The following is a 20,752-nucleotide window of genomic DNA, read 5'->3' as shown; positions in this document are numbered from 1 at the left end:
AAATGAAGTTTTAAATTTTACTGGTAAAACGTTAAGAGGAATCATTATTGAAAATATGCCCCCCCCCCCCCACCAAGAAAAAAATCAGCTATTTCATACAAAAATATACATACTTCGAAATATAAAATAAGGATATTGATTCTTTTTCATTTACATTTTCTAGAACAATCTTTGAATCGTTGAATGACAACCTGCGTATGACCCCGAAACCGAAACTGAAACGGTGTTTTAAACAATCGAAAATGCGGGAGATATATGGTTTGATTGTTTATTTACTAAAAAAAACTACAGAGGACGATCGAGAATCGGTGAATCAACACTTCATAAATTTGTAACATGATAACCACGAAAATATAATTTTCTTGCTATTTCATATTTTTACCATGTTATGAAAACAGGTGTAATTACACAACACAGGTTTCTTTATTTCCTTAAGTTGTGTAAAATATCAATGAAATCAAATACAAGTCTGGCCCAAGTATCCCCAGTCATATAAATATCTTCTTCACCAATAAAAAAGGTTGTAAAGACATGTATAACAAACTTATTAAGGAGAAAAGAGATCCAATTACATCTGTAAATAAATGGCTAGAAATGGGCTTTATTTTTAACAACAAAGACTGGAACAAAATATTTGAACTTCCGTTTAAAATTACTAAAGAGTCAAAACTACAATGGCTACAATTTCAAATTTTACACAGAATAATACCAACAAATGACTATCTTCACAAGATTAAGGTTAAAGAATCCCCAGTCTGCTCCTTTTGTAAAAGAGTTAATGAGACTATTGAACACTTATTTGTAGATTGCTATTGTGTAAAAGAACTTTGGGAACTATGTGAGGAGTGGTTGTTAAGGAAATTGGAAATGCAAGTAACATTTGACAAAAACTCAATTTTATTTGGAAAATATAAAGAGAGAAATTTGTATAAAGTACATAATCTTTTAATTCTAATAATAAAACAATACATATTTGTAAGTAGATATAAAGAAGTTCCAAAGCTGAATTTTGGTGCACTCGAAAATATAATGAAAAACAGAATTTCCGTGGAGAAATATATTTTGCTTAAAAATTGTAGATTCTCAGAGTTTGAAAGGCACTGGAAAAAAATATGTGACTTATTATTATGATATACTAGCTATATTCATTAGATTCAATAGGTTATATAATGTACTACCCCCCCCCCCCACCCCACCTCGCACACAAACTCTTTTCTTTCATCTTATTCTCACTATCTTCTTTTTTCAAGTAGTATACAGGTACATTTGTAAAGATATATGTATATATATGCATAATATATAGACCTACATTATGATCTTTCTCTTTAAGAGACAAGCTATTACATTGTGATATATGTGTACTTGTATCCTTTGTATCTCTTTCTGCTGTCTTTGTCTTTGTCAAATAAATCATGAAAAAAAAAAAAAAAGTTGTGTAAAAGGATGTGAATGACGCCTATAAAAGGTACTCATGTATATTTTAATGATTGTTCGTTTCATCTTTTAGTATTTTAAATAACTTTGGAGAAAGCAGTGGAATTGTTAGTTTTATCTTTATTGGTAGATGTTGTTGCAAGCAATTAGCAGGCAAGATATATTGAATGAATACACTGTACTGCTTTTATAAATGTGTATCCTCTATGTACATGTATCTAAGTAAGTTGCATATCAACAGATGTAATACAACATTTGATTTGTTGTATGGTTTAACTTTACTGATTAGAGATGGTTATCTGTAAACAACAATGTAGGTAGAAATTACAATTCTCGAGACGGACTGTCTTTTACATACTGCAGTTACACTAATTTGCTTTTATTAAACTACTACAATTAGGTACCCAAGTCATCAACTGAAGTATGTTATTTTATATTTGATAGCATATTGTTATTCATTCTTTTTGACAAACAGTTTGTCTTAAAGGATAAATCGTATTAAACTTGTACAATTCAATGATTCAGCAGTTACTGTATATCATAAACATGTTTTTAATCGTATAGCATTATCGTATATAAGTATTAAATTCAACTATTCTCTATTCTAGATCATTATCTCCTCGTTCGACAACTTTTACTTCTAATAGGAATCAAAGTACTGAAGTACTGACGGGAGTTGATTTTATCGATTATCATTTATTTTAAAATCAACCTATCTTGCGTGGCAATTAGTTTCTAGTCTGTATTTAAATTACGCACTTTTTTATAATATGAATTTTAATTAAGACTTTTCAGACAAGAATTTAGAGAAACCCCACATGAATCATGTTGTGTAATATTTAAAGATAGATTTCAAACTATGTGTTAGTAATCGAAACAATTTTAATCAAAGTACTGAAGTACTGAAAGCCGGGCTTTTTTGGTGTGTCTTTAAGCATAATGTGTAGTAAAGACTGAACTCTCTCTCTCTCTCTCTCTCTCTCTCTCTCTCTCTCTCTCTCTCTCTCTCTCTCTCTCTCTCTCTCTCTCTCTCTCATGCTTTTAATGTCGGCAAAGCGCCTGAGAACGACCAAATTTTGTAAGCGACTTAAAACAAAAATATAGTAGAAAAAAGTTGCTGCCTTCAATTTTGCAACAAGCCTTATATATTCAATCCCCATTTCTTCAACGCGCAGCAAAGTAGTTCACGGAAATTCATCCGCATTGTTTGTGTCCAAAATGCATAGTCTTGTTTTTAAAACACGTGATTAATAAGAAAACTAAAAAAAGATAGACAATTCTCTCGAAATTAAAAAAAAAGAAACAAAATGCCAACACTTTTGACAAAACGTGATTCTTTGTGTAACTATTTGGTATAGCGGAGGCTTTTTAATTACTTTGACGCTGTTTGGTTTTTTGTTTACTTTGGAAGGTGTGCTATTTATAGTAACATTGGCGATTTGCCTGCCTACAGCCAGGACTCTGCTTTCAGCAGAGCCCGGCTAAAAATTGTATGGATCCAAGCACTATTGATATTGAACTCCAGTCTCGTTCAACCAGACGCTCAGCTGTCTCCCGTAATCTCCGACAAGCAAGAGAGCCTCTCTGTTTGTCGGAGATTTACGGAGACAGACGAGCTTTTGGTTGAACGAGACTATTTTAAACTCTGGCGTAGGAATACATGAGACTACATAAATATCTAAATTGTTCGAATAATATAAAATCTTACTATTTTCAAAGTGTTTATAGATAAGTTTACTTGAAAAGCATTGCTTCAGCATATATTACGTCGAATTTTTCTATTATATTCAAAAACTAAGACTTGTCGGCGGTGATGATTTGTGCTTAGGTCCAAACACTGTTTCACTTTCGGTTTGCCAGAGTGACTGCATAGGAGAGTTGATTAAAATTAACTCCCAAAAATGGCTAATAGAAGGACGAAAGTTTACATTATTACGTCATAATTTTTGTACTTCCTATTATAATACTGATATGCATATTTAAAGGCGTCCAATTGCAATTCGATAAAGAAATAAGTTAGAGATATGGAATGTGATCTCATGTAGATCTAATTATGAATTTTTATCCACAGTGTTTAAAAAACCATGTTTTAAATACACTTATAAAACTTCAAAGAGTCACCCTGATAAATATAACACTTTATAAAAAACGAAATGAAATGAATGTTTTTTTAACCAACGTGTCTTCTTAACAAGAACTGAGATGAAATAAGACCTTACCGATTGAAATAAATTACTCGTGACTAAACCTAAAAAAACAAAAAATTAGTATAATTTTGCATCTTCGTCATTTTTGCAAAATTTCTCAGGCTGTCAACAACCGCTTGAAAGAGATACATTTATCCGCCAGTTAACAAAAGAGAGGTAAAATACTGACTCAGAGACACCTCAGATTGACTAGAGCTTGCTGGGCGAATGTTCTTTGTGTAAATACCAAAATAACGTTTAAAAGTCATTGTGGTTTAAAAGAGTGTTAGGATTTTGAAAGTTATGCACAACAATGTCGCAGCAGATAGGGTAACCTATGATTCCGAAATGTATATTGATAAGGCAGCGTTGTCTTGTAGAGATTAAAGTGAGATTGTGTCATGTCAGAGGGAGTTTGTAAGACTTTTGAGAAATAGGCGGGTTATTATGCAACACGAATCATCATTTATAAATGAAAGTTTTTTTCATCATTTGTGTCTATTTCAGAAAAGTATTGAGAGAACACTTAAAACTTTAGTTCAGTATCTATATGTAATGAAACATCAAAACAGATACTCAGGGGAATCTCATTTTCATGAAAATATCAACTTTCACCCAACTATAAGAAATTTAGATTCTGAATAAAGAAGAAGTTTTTTTTTCAATAATTGTGAATGAATGCATTAAGAGTGCTGTTAAAGGCAACTCGATCATAAACTAAGACGTTGTAGGACCGACCGCAAGACAAAGAGAATCAAAGAACATTCATCATTGGGTTGGATACCTATAATGTTTGTTTTAATTTCTATGAAGCTTTAATTATATTTGACAGTTTCCTTTTTTGTTAACTTTGTGGCAAACAGTAAACATGAAACGATTTTAGTTATCTTATTCATTTACTTCATTCTTTTTCCTATCAAGTACTCAGTTGCGGATAGTATGGATTATACATGTTTACAATGCCTGAATATCTCTCTCTCTCAGCTTTCGCCACCTATGAATTGTACCAAATTAGATAATTAATGAATAACAATTCAAAGGCTCTATAATACGCATCTATAAAAACATTCATCATCTATCATGTACGTGTGTTGTGATAGTCTCATTTTTATTGATCAATATATGACGTTGAGAGGCCTCCGTATAATTGATCATTATTAAATTCTTTTGACAGGTTAAGCGTAAACACTTTATCTATCAAGGTGTCACAGATTGCACATAGGTGAGTATTTTTTTATTTGATAAAATCAATCAAGTAATCTAGCATTATGAATGACAATACATTTACTGAAACACTAATCAAATAATGAAGTTTAATTCTTTATGACTTTGAGAATCTACGAAGCAGCGTAAAAACAAAATCGAAAGTTAATCAGTATCCCTTTTGCGTTTTTAGACCATTGTAAAAACCGTTAATCTGTTAGCAATTAACACCCAAACTTATAAAGAATGACGCCCGATGGATGTTTAAAGAAATACTGATCACAGACTCGTTTAAAGGACAAAGTCATAGTTTCGATATGAGTCGTGCGCTGATAGAGAAAATGTTTACGAGAGTGGGGGATCCGATGTATATTTCTGGTCATTTTACTTTGAAGATTTAAATAGATCCCTCTCTAGAGCGAATTTTTCATCGTTTACCAGAAATTAAAATTAACTTGCGAGCTATTTTATATACATATCCTAGAAACGAATGAGTCTAGAATTTATACAATTATAATGAGAACTTTAATTTCAGACATGATTGTCTGATTTTGAACGTTAAAGGGTACTGATTATAAGTGACATATATTACAACTATAAAGTAAGTTAAAGATAATGAATTATACACTACATCATCATCTCTGAAAAAAATGTATATACGATAATTTTTATTTTGACTTTCCTAGATCATCTAAAACAATACAAAGATATTAATTTCATTTTTATTTCTTTAAACACATTGTTATTATTCTACAATCAGGTACGTGTACAGAACAGAAATGTAAATAATAAAAGGTATATATGCCGGTTTCTGTTTCTGAATTTGCTGGAATTATTTATAGACAGTGAAACCGAAACTTGGTCTATATCATGCATCAAAAAGAGGGGTCCAATATTAAACAAGCACATTTTTTTTTCACAAAAAATCTATAGAGTATTTTTTGATGTTGGACATCTTTTTATCTTGAAAATGAAGTTTTAAATATTATTGGTAAAATGTGAAGAAGAATCAATTTTGAAAATATGCCCCCCCCCCCCCCCCCAATCAACTGTTTCACACAAAAATATGCATACTTCGAAACATATAATAAGGATATTGAATCTTTTTCATTTACATTTTCTAAAACAATCTGAAACAATATAAAAACTGAATCTTATCCTTACCGTTTTAGTTATTTTTCCTCGTTGAATAACAACCTGCGTATGACTCCGAAACTGAAACGGCGTAAAATGCGGGAGATATATGGTGTATTTGTTTATTTACGTCAATAACTACCGAGGACGATCGAGAATCGGTGAATCAACACTTCATAAATTTGTAACATGATAACCACGAAAATATAATTTTCTTACTATTTCATATTTTTACCATGTTATGAAAACAAGTGTAATTACACAACACAGGTTTCTTTATTTCCTTAAGTTGTGTAAATGGATGAGAACGACTCCTATAAAAGATACACATGTATATTATAATAATTGTTCTTTTCATCTTTTAGAATTTTAAATAACTATGAAGAAAGCAGTGGAATTGCTGGTTTTTATCTTTATCTATAGATGTTGTTGCAAGCAATTAGCAGGCAAGATATATTGAATAAATACTGCTTTTATAAATGTTTATTCTCTATGTATATGTGTATAAATAAGTTGCATATAAACAGATATATTACAACATTTGATTTGTTGTATGAATTATCTTCACTGATTTGAGATGGTTATCTGTAAACATCAACGTAGGTAGATAATACAATTCTCAAGACGGACTGTTTTTATAAACTGTATTAACACTAATTTGTTTTTATTAAACTATCATAATCAGGTACCCAAGTCATTAACTGAAATATGTTATTTTATAGTTAATAGCATATTGTTATTCATTCTTTTTGACAAACAGTTTGTCCTAATGAATAAGTCCAATTTAACTGGTAAAATTCAATGATTCAACAGGTACTGTATATTATTAACATATCTTTTTGAATCGTATAGCTTTTTAAGTATTAAACTCAACTATTTTAGATTATTAATTTATTTCTCTGTAATATACAAATAAAATTGCGAAGATAAATTTCCAGAGAAAACCCTGGTGTAAGCTTTATAAGAAGCAAAGCAAAAAAAATAACAATAATAATAATAAAAAAAAACATAAACAAAAACCAAAAAACAAAAGGAAGGAAAAAACAAAATTGAAAAGAAACGAAACAAAAACGAAAAAGGAAAATATCCAAGAAATGTAAGATAATTAGGGGAAAAAGCTAATTAAAAAAAAATGTTCTATGATGATCATAGCAAATATTTTTTTTCAGAACTTGTTACTGTATATCACCGTAATGGTATCATTAAATATAACTAGTTTTCTTTTTACAAAAGAACCCGACAGATGCTTGATTATTCAGGACACAACTTCTTACAAAACACCAGGTAAGTACTCTGTTTTACAATATTTTAAGAATGGAATTCAACATGTTGTTTTCATTATAAGATTTAAGGGGATGTGCGGCAATCAATTTAGGATAAAACTGTAAACATTTCTTGAAATGGTTTTTTTTTCGCCAAGAATCAGACTTAATTTGTTGCCAAAAGATAATACAACCAATAACTATGAGGTTCTCTCATACAAAGCAACATGTATAACCTTATAGTTATTGCATTTTTATCTTCTGGCAATAGCTTTGGTCAGTTTTAGACAAAAACAAGACTTTTAACTTTCTTTTGCAAATATGTTGTATATTGGGTCAGAGAAGATGTCTTTTTGGGTTTTGATAAGCGACAAAAAGACTTGAAAGGTCAAATAGGTGTAAAACAGCTAACTAAATAAAAGGATAAAAAGAATTTTAATTGAAGAAGTATGTTTTTAAAACAAATCATGAGAAATACTGATATACTGATAAAAAAGATACCTGAAATATTATTGACGATCAACAAATTTCGTGACATCTGGTAATCTGGAAAGATTTCAAAATTCTTCATTCAAATGAATATTGTTTAGTAAATTAGTTTTTCTATGTGTAAATATTACAAATGAATGTAATGTTTTTTTCCTCATCAACGCATTTTACAGAAGTACCAGACTTTCTGACGCAGCCGAACAAGACACAATGTCAAGATCATAACAATGGTAATTCCTTGATTACTGTTATATATATATATATATATATATATATATATATATATATATATATATATATATATATATATATATATATATAATAACTTGTATAATCCCGTGGTCACTTTTATTGAAAGCTAATATATAATACATCCATTATGTGTATGTGTTCCATTGGGGCCTTCCAAAACTCCACATTTTAGCCTCTAGGGCAAAGATGCGAAAGAGTTGATATGCGAAGGCGAAAGTGCAAAGTTGCGATAGCATATGAACGAAAATGCGAAGATGCGACTGAAGCGCGAAGATGCAACAGTTTCGAAAGAATAGGAGAATTACTTACGTCGCTTCCTCCCCTTGCAACTTCGCACTTTCGCCTTCGCCTTGTTTCTCTCCCTCGGTCGATTATATATAGTTTTCAATATGTACTCGATAGCGATAGTAGTAATACTCCTTCACCTTTGCACCTTGGTACGCTTTTTCGCCTTCGGATGTCCCGTTTCGTCCTCGCGTTGTCACACTTGCACTCCTTTGCAAATTTGCATTCTTATCCTCGCCATCGTGCATCTTCGCCCTAAAGGCGAAAAGGGGAAGATGCGAGAGGCCTAAACGGAACACCGTTAATATTCTCTTAATATCATACTGACACTGATATTGTACAAAGATAAGATATATATGACGCGGTTTCTTTTTTATACAATAATATTGCTAACATATATACCGTAACTGGTTTTTAATGCGGGTGCAAATTTTTGCGATTTGATCCTGAAATAGGTATATTTATTTTTTGCGATTTCACTTTTACACTTAAGTTTATTTTTATTGAATTTTATTACTAGACATTTAAACAAAAAAAGTCTATTTTTATTTTTTAAAACACTGACTGGGCCCAGCTCTTTTATAACGTAATCGGTCCGCCATTACAAGATAGTAGCTGCTCGTCATGGGCACGGACAATGCCCTCCGAAATGGCAATGCAGATTGCTGTGTTAATAACTGCCCTCGATTTTCTTAATGAACGAATGCAAGTTTGCACGTCGGAATCCAGTTCGTTACCGAGTAAAACTTTTTTACCCCGCTTGCACGGATTCAATTCAGAAATTTCACATGCAGTTCTCGCCGTCTGAAAAATCAAGTTTACATTGTACTGTTTGACATCAACTGTTCTATATTCTCCAAAAATAGCAATAAGTAAATGCTGTTTAAATTTCATTGCATACAACACACAAATCGCAGTGAATGCAAATAACCAGAATTACATTTCCAATGGTGCTTAATATTGTAAGGAGCGATTTTGTTGACTTTTTTCCGATTGTGCGGCGTTCAATAGACGAGTCCACACTTTACAAAAGTTATGTCCCTTGGCCGCCATCTTTGGGGAAAACCCATATATTTCCCACAGTAGCTTTTGTAGTTTAAAGGGTTGTAACTTCGTCATTTGACATTAGAAATCAGTTTCCGCTTTTGATTGTCCCAAGTTGGGGCAACCCACACATTTAAGGATTAAATTAAATTCCAAGAGATTTCTTCACAGGACGCCGAAATATTTGCTTGCATAAAAAAGGGAAAAGTTGTTTTATCCCTTTTGACCTTTGGGTTGACCCCGCAAAGGGGAACGACTTTTGCAAAGTGTGGATTAGGCTATTCTATCAGATACAGTATCGTGTCAAAATTATTCGTAAAAAAGTCCTGGATAAAGTTATGATGGATATTTGCAAGAGTTGTCGTATCACCTTTTCCAGGTCATATGCAGTTCTCAAATTCTGCACCCGTTTACACAGTTCCTGTTTAAGTTTTTACCATCAGTTTTCAATGATATTCAAGTCTAGGCTTTGAGCAGGCCATTCCATTGTCGAAATATTCTCTTGTTCCATTAATTCTTTTACAGACCTTGCCCTATGAACGGGAGCATTGTCATCTTAAAATAGCTAATCATTTGATGGAAAATGTGCTGCAACGACAGGCCAAAGATGATTGTCTATTATTTCTATATATTTCTTAACATCTATATTCCTATCTACAACACATAGTTTGCCGACTCCATTGTAAATAATGCATCTCCAGATAATTAAACCTAAACGTCGTCAGGTGGGTGGTGCAGTACAAGGTGGGTCCAATTCTCACTGGCTTTTCTCCATATACATATCGTCTGTCATCGATCATAACCTTACATTCATCTGTAAAAAATCCGTTTTACCATTAGTCATCCTTAGTTCTCTTCTTTGCTACTTTGCGCCATTTAACATGCTTTGTTTTTTTCACTTTTTGCACATGCATTTTCTTCTTTTCAAGTTTCCCTCTGTATCCATCTCGATTTAAAATTCTTTCAAGGTGCTTTCTGAGACAGTTTCAGGACCAATTTTATTTCCAACATTCGTTAATTCCGTTAAACATTGCCTGCGATTCACTAACCAACCAAAAAAGTTGTCGCTCATCCTGTGCACTGCACTTTTTGGGTTTGCCATTTTTGGGAGTTGATTTTAATCAACTCTCCTATGCAGTAACTCAGACAAACCAAAAGTGAAACAGTTTTTGGACCTCAGCACAAATCATTGCTACTGACAACACTAAGTTCTTGAAAATAATCGAAAATTCGATGTAATGTATTGAGAAGCATTGTTTTTAAAGGAAACTTATTTATGAAATACCTTGAAAATAGTCAGTGTAGTGGAACCAAGAGTTATCTTTCTTGATCTTGTATTATACAGTCTGAGAGTTATTCCTCTTTATGTGGAACTCTTCTATGTTCAGTTTTTCACGCTGTGTACGTGCGGTCCCGCCGCAGTGCTACACATTTTCTTTACCAACATATTCCATGTTTCATCCTTGTCCCCTCAAATTGTAAGTATCATATGCATTTAGATATATGAAATATTCATTTTATTTGTTGTTTTTGCCATGACATGTTTATAAAAGCAAACATAAGCACCCTCGTAATGACTGTTACTGTAGTAGGTTGTAGGCGCCATATTTTCTCGTGTTTACATTTGTTGATGTTAAACATATAAGGATACCTTCATCATTTATATGATTTACTGGTCATTAATAAGTACACAGCACACCTATAAAGTGTGAATTCTATATTTATATTTTTCAATTAAATTATTTTCCCTTTTTTACCTACATTCCATAATTTCCCTCGGGCTACTGTTTCAATACTGGGTGCACATTTTGGAATTCGTCTATTTTGATAATTGTCAATTTATTTCTTATGAGAACTATGATATATATACATATATGATATAAATGTATTATTGTATGAATTGTTAAAATGTCAGTTCGCATATTATTCCATGTATTTATAAATTGTTTATAATTTGTTTCAGCAATTTACCACATCAGATCTACATCAGATCTACATTCAATAAAGTTTACCAATTGAATATGGTTATACTTGCTGTTTTTCAAACAGTACAGTAAATTGAATTTACACACCAAGGAAACATGGCTATGGGAGGGCTCCCCTTACCACGGAACGGTGATTCCCAGAACGAGATTGAAGAAACCAACACCTCTACCAAGGATAAACGTGATGTTATCTTGAGTGAGAAAGGACTCTTAGCATTTGAAGAAGAATGTTCAAACTATAAGAAACCTATATTCGAAACATGGGGGAAAGTCGAGAAATGCATTCTACGTGTGCAAAAATGTGACAGAAACATTGAACAATATCAAATCTTACAGAGTGATATAGAGAACACATTCAGTGAGTTTCACAGCAGTATTAAACAGTACCTTGTCTTTCTACAAAGACACTCTAGAAGTGAACAAGGTAAAAGTGAGATAAAACGATGTACCGAGGACTTTGAGAAAGGAAAGTCAGTGGTTTACAAGGCCTTAGACAACATTAAAGCTGCAAAATTAGACCTCTTAGAAACAGCCTCAGAAATATCAACAACCAGCACCGAGAGGAAAAGAAGAAAAGAGAGGAAGTTGGAAATAATGAAAAAAGAAGCTGAGCTAAGAAAACAGAAACTTCGCCTTGAGGAAGATGAATCAATACGTATAGCTGAAATGAACAGGAAAAAGTGTGAGTTGGACATTGACTTAGATTTACTGAAACAAGAACAGAGTGCTAGTGATGATGAACTTTCAATGGAGCGAGACCTTGAAGACATTGAGAGAGAGAGCTCAGGGGAACGAACACAGAAGTTTGTGGAAAACATCCCTTCCAATCCTGTTGATGTCCAGATACCCACAACTGAATCGCCTCATGTGCTATCTGAAATGGCCCTGCTTATGATTAAAAAGCAAATGCTTCCTGAACGTTTTTCAAACTTTGATGACTCGCCAGATTCGTACAATGCCTGGAAGGAAACATTTACCAATATTATCAGTGAACTAAAAGTTTCCTGTAATGAGGAACTTGAGTTAATGTTAAATAGACTCACTGGCAATTCCAAACTTACAGCAATTGGAATTCGCAATGCAAATCCTGGGAAACCTAAGGAAGCACTTCAGATAATCTGGAAAAGACTAGATGAGATGTACGGGAGACCAGAAATGATAGAAGCGTCGATACGTCACCAGCTAGAAAACTTCCGACCAGTGACATCAGCTAAAAACAAACGCCTGTATGACTTGTTAAACATTCTCATTAAGATAGAATCACTGATGGCCAATTCAACATTTTCTACAAGCCTATCGTATTTTAACTCGTCAATTGGAGTGAATCCTATCATCAACAAATTACCATTTCACCTGCAGGAAAAATGGATCGCCAAAGCCTCCAATTTCAAAAAGTTAAACAAAGTGCCGTTCCCACCATTTTCATATTTTGTGACATTTGTACGCGAAATGAGTGAAATCAGAAATGATCCGGCATTTGTATTCACCAACAGCCGACAACCAGCTCTCAAGAGACAGGTATACTCCAAAAAGTCTGAGGTGTCAACAGACAACAACAACAACGCCGGCTGTCCATATCATAAGGCAGATCATAGCATTCATGATTGTATAGCCTTCCGTGCAAAACCGTTCTTTGAACGCAAGAACTTCTTGCAAAGCAAAAACATTTGTACTAGATGTTGCACCTCAACTAGTCATACAGCAAAAGACTGTCAAGTCAAAATCCAATGCACTGCTTGTGGGAGTGTTTATCATTCGACTGCTTTGCATATAAACAAAGGTCCATCATCAAGCCCAAGCATGCATGGCGGGGAGAAAATGTATAACTCAGCTCTACAAACCATGAAGTCAGAAACAGACAACATATCGCCTGTACCTATGAAAGCTTCAACAAACACTAGTGTCAAGTGTACTACATTCTGTGGCGACCATTATCAAGGCAGATCATGCAGCAAAATTTTCCTTGTGGATGTATTTCACACAGACTGTCCTAACAACATGTATCGTGTTTACGCAATCGTGGATGACCAATGCAACCAGTCTCTTGCATCTCCAGAACTATTTGATGCCTTGAACATTATGTCCTCACCCATTCATTACACTTTGACAACATGTATGGGAAAGACAGCCCAAAATGGTCGGCAAGCACATAGTATGAAGATACGATCATTGGACACAGCTGTGACAATGGACCTTCCTCTTCTGATGGAATGTGATGACATCCCTAACGAAACCTCTGAAATTCCTACACCAGAAGTTGCTAAGAGCTACCCTCACCTTCTCAGAATGAGTTTGATGTGAATTCAAAAATACAGCTCCTTATTGGTAGAGACTTGATTGAGGCCCATCACATTGAAGAGCAGATCACTGGACCTCGAGGGGAACCATTCGCTCAAAGACTTAGTCTTGGTTGGGCTATAATTGGTGAAGTTTGTCTCGGTAGACTTCATAGAAGAACCTCCGTGAATGTCAACAAAGTGTCTATTCTCAATGATGGTAGAGTTACGTGCAGTCAACCGTGTCAGAACAACATTGATGTGAAAGAGCAAACACTTGTGTCTAACTATATAATTGGTGAGCGTGACTTTCAATTTCATGGTGAAGATGTCTTCATGAAGACCCCTGAAGATGATTGTACTGGTTTATCGGTAGAAGACAGACTATTCCTAAAGTTGATGGATAGATCATTCACTAAAGACAAGGACAGCATGTGGACTGCACCTCTTCCTTTTCGAGAGAACCAACCTGATCTTTCTACACAACAGTTTACAGAGAGATACAGAAAAGAAGAGACAGTTTGTGAAATTCATGGAGAAAGTTCTAAACAGTGGAGCAGCAGAAGTTGCGCCACCTCCAACAAGCACAGGTTGCTGGTTCCTACCTTTGTTTGGCGTTCGTAACCCAAAGAAACCAGATCAAATAAGAGGCGTTTTTGATTCGTCGGCTAAGTATGGTGGAGTTTCCCTCAATTCAGTACTCATGTCTGGTCCAGACATGATCAACAGTCTTCTTGGGATCTTGCTTCGTTTTAGGAAGGATGAGGTGGCGATGGCAGCAGATATAGAGCAGATGTTTTACCGATTTCGTGTTGATGAAGACCACCGCAATTACCTACGCTTCTTTTGGTATAAAGACAACAACCCAGATGACATCATAATAGAGTACAGAATGACTTCACATGTATTCGGCAACAGTCCGTCGCCTGCTATTGCATCTTATGGACTCCTTAAGACTGTCGAACACGCTGATCGAGATGTGAAAAACTTTGTACAGCATAACTTCTACGTTGATGACGGGTTAATCTCTTTACCAAATGAATCAGATGCTATCAGCCTGATGAAGCGTACTCAGTCAACCATGAAACAGGAAGGTCAGATTCGTCTTCACAAAATCACGTCCAACAAACAAGCTGTGATGGACGCCTTTGATGTCAGTGATCATGGAGAACAGCTGAAACAAATAGATAGTGATGACATGATACACAGATCTCTTGGACTTTGTTGGAGACTGAAGGACGATACTTTTGTGTTTACGGTACCTACTGAAGAGAAGCCTTTTACTCGTCGCGGTCTGCTCTCAACTGTAAACAGCCTATTCGACCCATTAGGTTTCATATCACCAATCATCATCAGCGGTAAAATACTTCTCCGAGAATGCACACCTGAAGGAGTTGACTGGGATGAACCATTACCTGTCAATAATCTTCAAAAGTGGAAGGAGTGGCAATCGTCTCTTCACTGTCTCAGTGATATCGCCATTCCCCGTATGATGTCTCACACCTCTGTTAGTTCAGCTCAGACAGCAGAAGTTCACATATTCTCAGATGCTTCAGAAAAGGCAATAGCAGCATCAGCATATATAAAAACTGTAAGTGATGGACAAACAAGCGTTCGATTCATCATGGGAAGAAGCAAGTTAGCACCTCTTAATGGCCACACCATTCCTCGCCTAGAATTGTGTGGAGCTGTCTTAGCAACGGAACTCGCAGAGATCATATCTGTACAACTTGGCATCCCATTGCAAACCATGAGATTTTACACAGATAGCAGAGTTGTGTTAGGCTACATTGGTAATAGGACTCGAAGATTTTACACCTATGTAAGCAACCGAGTTGATCGTATTCTACGAATATCTAATGCCAATCAATGGAACTTCATTTCCAGTGAAAAGAATCCTGCAGATTCTTGTACAAGATGCAACACTAATGTGATCAACATTATGCGGTTACCATGGATTACTGGTCCACAATGGTTGTGTGATGTGACGGAAATGAAACCTACACAGTTTCCACTTGTTGAACCTGATAGTGACAGAGAAGTCCGTCCAATCGATATACCAGTAATATGTTCACAAACTGACGTTACCATTACAACAACAGGATCTGATCTCATTACCAAGAAATTTGATCGATTTGATCGTTGGAGTTGTCTCATTGTGGGCATTGCTTGTCTCAAGCGAGTTTGCCGCAGGTTTAGAGCTTGTCGTGACCAGAAACCTATGCAACTTACCCGTCATGATGAAATTCGTGAAGCAGAGACCTTTGTCCTACAACAGATTCAACAAGAATTCTTCTCTAAAGAGATAAACAGTTTAAAGTCTGGAAAACCTTTGAACAAAGACACAAGTATATCCACACTTGCACCATTCTTAGATGAAAATGGACTAATGTGTGTTGGTGGAAGATTGAACAAAGCTGCTGGAATTTTACCATCAAAGGAAATCAATCCAATTATTCTTCCCAAGAACAGTCATATCTCTGTTCTTTTGATTCGTCATTTTCACGAGCAAGTCAAACATCAGGGGAGATTATTCACTGAAGGTGCACTTCGTACGGCAGGTTACTGGATCCTGGGAGGCAAGCGCATGATTTCATCTTTCATTCACACTTGTCGAAAACTTCGCCGTGGCCTCGAAACACAGATGATGGCAGACTTACCAGAGGACAGGATCACACCAGGCCCAGCTTTCACATCTGTTGGAATTGATGTCTTCGGACCATGGGAAGTCTGTACCCGCAGAACTAGAGGAGGAGCTGCAAACAGCAAGAGATGGGGACTGATGTTTACCTGTTTAACATCAAGAGCGGCTCACATAGAGGTTATTGAAGAGATGTCGAGTTCATGTTTTATAAATGCACTGCGTAGATTTCTATCACTCCGTGGCCCAGTGAAGATAATAAGATCTGACCGAGGCACCAATTTCATTGGAGCTGCTGAGGAAATGAGAGTGAACATGATAAAAGTAGAAGAGGGACCAGTTCAACAGTTCCTGGACAAATCCTACATCACCTGGATTTTCAATGTCCCACATTCCTCCCATATGGGTGGTGTCTGGGAGCGAGTCATAGGAATGACAAGGAAAATCCTCGATTCAATGCTTTTGGAATCTAGTGGTAAACCTCTAACACATGAGACATTAGCAACATTTTTATGTGAAGTTTGTGCCATCATAAACTCTAGACCTATAGCACCGATACCTTCGGATCCAAATGACCCAATGATTCTTACACCAACTATGATTCTCACCGGTAAAGTTGATTTCCTACCAGTCGTGTCTGATTCACTCAGTCTACAAGACGTTTACAGAGCGCAATCCTTGCAGATATTTTCTGGAATCAGTGGCGTAAGCAGTATCTATCTATCCTACAAAGTAGACGTAAGTGGAAAAGCGAAACCAGAAACGTTAAAGAAGATGATGTGGTACTGTTGAAAGATCCCGCTGAGCATCGGAACAACTGGCCAACTGGTATTATCGACCGCGTATTTCCAAGTGACGATGGAATCGTGAGAAAAGTTGTTGTGCGAACTATTCGAGCAGGAAAACCAACATTTTACATTCGACCAATTCATGATCTCGTGTTGCTAATAGAAAGTGAACAGTGACTAGATGTGAACTGTAACTTATGGACTGTGAATAATGGACTGTTAACAATGAATTTGTAAACATTGACTTGTATTATGATTCATGATTCAAGTGATCACGAGATGTATTGTTTATCAACTAGTTTATCACAATTTGAAATGTTTTGTGCATGCATATGAGTAGTGGCATCTCAAAGATGCCAGGCGGGGAGTGTAGTGGAACCAAGAGTTATCTTTCTTGATCTTGTATTATACAGTCTGAGAGTTATTCCTCTTTATGTGGAACTCTTCTATGTTCAGTTTTTCACGCTGTGTACGTGCGGTCCCGCCGCAGTGCTACACATTTTCTTTACCAACATATTCCATGTTTCATCCTTGTCCCCTCAAATTGTAAGTATCATATGCATTTAGATATATGAAATATTCATTTTATTTGTTGTTTTTGCCATGACATGTTTATAAAAGCAAACATAAGCACCCTCGTAATGACTGTTACTGTAGTAGGTTGTAGGCGCCATATTTTCTCGTGTTTACATTTGTTGATGTTAAACATATAAGGATACCTTCATCATTTATATGATTTACTGGTCATTAATAAGTACACAGCACACCTATAAAGTGTGAATTCTATATTTATATTTTTCAATTAAATTATTTTCCCTTTTTTACCTACATTCCATAATTTCCCTCGGGCTACTGTTTCAATACTGGGTGCACATTTTGGAATTCGTCTATTTTGATAATTGTCAATTTATTTCTTATGAGAACTATGATATATATATACATATATGATATAAATGTATTATTGTGTGAATTGTTAAAATGTCAGTTTGCATATTATTCCATGTATTTATAAATTGTTTATAATTTGTTTCAGCAATTTACCACATCAGATCTACATCAGATCTACATTCAATAAAGTTTACCAATTGAATATGGTTATACTTGCTGTTTTTCAAACAGTACAGTCAGATTTTATTTGGTACGAACAATTTAAATATTTTTTGTAGTCGTATGTAATTCTACGCCAGAGTTCAATATAGTCTCGTTCAACTCGACGCTCGGCTGTCTCCGTAAATCCTTGTCGTAAATTTACGGTGTCAGCCGAGCGTTTGGTTGAACGAGACTAGAGTTCAATATTGCTTGGATCCATACAATTTTCGATAAATATTTCTATTACTGATACATAGTTTGATTGTATTAATTTTATTTTTAAAATTAATATTATTCAACATGATTCATACGGGGGTTTCTCGACATTCTTGTCGAAAAAGTCCAAAAAATTCATATTATAAAAATGTGCGTAATTAGAAACTACATTTACTTGTTATGTAAAATAACATATCATTGATTTTAAAATAAATAAACATCGACAAAATCAACTCCCTTTAGTGCTTCAGTACTTTGATTTGGTTTGTTTTTTAACATCTTAAGTTTTTCCATGGCGATTCAAACACGTGTGTACTGTAGATAACGGCTTTTTGATAATATTCGATATTTCTTCTAGGGTCAAACTTGCCTTTTTAAGTGTTAGAATGGATTGTTTCTCTTGCAAACATAATTCCTTCCCCTTTTCTATGCCCATGGCTGCTTACAGACCGAAAGTAACTAATACAGACGGTAAAATACGACATCAACCAATCAGATGATAAATGTCTGTCCTATGGAAGTTAGATATAGAGTAAGAGCAATAACTCTACTTTCTTTTCTGAAAACAATGTCAAAAACAAGCCGAGTTTCAACATGAGCGACACCATGTTTTTACGAATAATTTTTACAAGAGACTATACGCCATACATAAAATATTCCTGCACTTTAAACACACACTTTTGGATTCAGCTTACTGCTGATCGGCACGGACAGAACAACAAGTTATAAGAGAATTCATCGGTTTTCTCGTTACTGTCGAAATTGGGGTATTTTTTCGAAAGTGTATAGTTGTGACAAAACATACATAAGGTACATATAGCTGTAATTCTACAAAGAAAATTAAGGTTTGTAAATACAAAACTACAGTGCATACGATACTAAGATTTGAAAAATTTACATTGTATCATTCCACATTTAGAGCAAAAAAAAACATTTTAAAGAATGTTCATTTAGTTTACTAATATGGAAGTAATTGTCGTTTACTTGCCCTAGATTCCCTTCTATCATACAACCTTTGGCTGATTCGGGAAGCGGATCAAGAGTCGCCTTTTTTTCAGAGTCAAGTAAAATAATGAAATCTGCGATAAAAAGTTACAGGATATTTTATTATATCACATGTTTATCTCAATTTACGGTAGAAATCACTCCTGGGAGAAATTTTTGATATTCAACTGTGTGTTGTTATGCCACGTGACATCATAATTAAACATTACGTAGCTTTTGGCAGAATATTGACCTAGGATGAAAAAGTAACAAAATAATTCAGTTGACCAACGTAGAATTATAAAAGTGCAACATTTAATGTTGTTTAAATTTTTTATAAATTGATTAAATATACCGGAAAATGAAATGTTTGTTTGCTAATCTTCAAGGAACCTTTTTTCATGCGTAAAGTTGTTGACGTCTTTTAGTGAATATGTTGTGCGGCTAACAATTATAATGTTTACAAAAAGATCGAGGTTTAACAGAATATTGAGGTTTAACTTGTGGTATAACATGTGATAAAAAGAATCTCTCATGATTTGCGATGGTTTGTGGTTTTTATTCAACTCGTTGTGTGTTTCAATCCGGTGTTTATATCATAACAACTCATTGGATAAAACCAGGGCAAATCATGAGAGATCATATATATATATATATATATATATATATATATATATATATATATATATATATATATATATATACACCGAATGTGGTAGGGTAACGGAGAAGAAACAAATCGGACAATTGCCTAACGAAGAACATGTACATACCTCCTTGCACTTTCCACTACCGTCTCAAGTTTTTTTTTTATATCATCGTAAAATTCGTTTATTGACTGACGATTGCCGATCGAAAGGTGTACAAATCGAGGAATTCATATCTATCACTGAGAGAGAGAGAGAGAGAGAGAGAGAGAGAGAGAGAGAGAGAGAGAGAGAGAGAGAGAGAGAGAGAGAGAGAGAGAGACTTGATTCTGCCCAGAATTTATACCTTTGGGATAGTTGATATTTCGAGGAAATTACTGTTTTGAGATATCCATTGCATTAGCGTGTACAGATAAATCCGCCTAAGAAAAGAAATTGACCAATAATAAAGTTTTCACACCAACGGAATGTTTTTTTTTAAGCCTGACGTAGCTGACACAACTAATCGCCACAGGATAAATCCGTGCCATTCAGTCAACTGAATGTTTACTAAAAGGTCTGGAAGGGTGACTGAATGACAGAGTTTCATCCTGTGACGCGTGACGCTATCAAAAGAAGTCAACCAAAGCGGTTTTGATAATAAATGAATAGGGAACGTAAAAGATGCCACATTGTGTCATATTCTATACCATCAAAAATGAAAATTGCTTAATCATTTTTGTCATAAAACGGAAAATGTTAATTATGGAGGTTCAATGTTTTATGATCTCTTTTGTTTTCATTTTTGTGTATTTTTGGGGATAACAAGAGGGGACTTTTCAACAAATTAAAGAAAAT

At 34.7% G+C, this 20,752-nt stretch overlaps 2 protein-coding genes across 2 annotated transcripts; both read left to right on the top strand.

Annotated features, from left to right (window-relative positions):
- Window positions 1–9,978: 9,978 nt before the first annotated feature.
- Window positions 9,979–16,983, top strand: LOC136273284 (uncharacterized). Its single transcript, XM_066077685.1, has 3 exons — window positions 9,979–10,014; window positions 13,590–13,703; window positions 13,972–16,983. Exons 1-3 carry the CDS (start codon window positions 9,979–9,981, stop codon window positions 16,981–16,983), a joined length of 3,162 nt encoding a protein of 1,053 aa, XP_065933757.1.
- Window positions 10,585–13,575, top strand: LOC117681601 (uncharacterized). Its single transcript, XM_034446869.2, has 2 exons — window positions 10,585–10,767; window positions 11,253–13,575. Exon 2 carries the CDS (start codon window positions 11,371–11,373, stop codon window positions 13,573–13,575), a length of 2,205 nt encoding a protein of 734 aa, XP_034302760.2. The 5' UTR covers window positions 10,585–10,767; window positions 11,253–11,370.
- Window positions 16,984–20,752: the final 3,769 nt, after the last annotated feature.

The sequence above is a fragment of the Magallana gigas genome, chromosome 3 (assembly GCF_963853765.1).
Source record: "Magallana gigas chromosome 3, xbMagGiga1.1, whole genome shotgun sequence".
NCBI classification, from domain to species: domain Eukaryota; kingdom Metazoa; phylum Mollusca; class Bivalvia; order Ostreida; family Ostreidae; genus Magallana; species Magallana gigas.
Note: the sequence above shows the minus strand (reverse complement) of the source record. Positions and strands in the feature narration are given on the sequence as shown.

Coding starts and splice junctions, on each gene's coding strand:
- LOC136273284 (XM_066077685.1), top strand. CDS start 9,979: ATGCATCTCCAGATAATTAAACCTAAACGTCGTCAG. Junction 10,015..13,589: donor TTAAACCTAAACGTCGTCAG/GTGGGTGGTGCA, acceptor TCAAAAATACAG/CTCCTTATTGGTAGAGACTT. Junction 13,704..13,971: donor GTTGGGCTATAATTGGTGAA/GTTTGTCTCGGT, acceptor CATTCACTAAAG/ACAAGGACAGCATGTGGACT.
- LOC117681601 (XM_034446869.2), top strand. CDS start 11,371: ATGGCTATGGGAGGGCTCCCCTTACCACGGAACGGTGATTCCCAGAAC.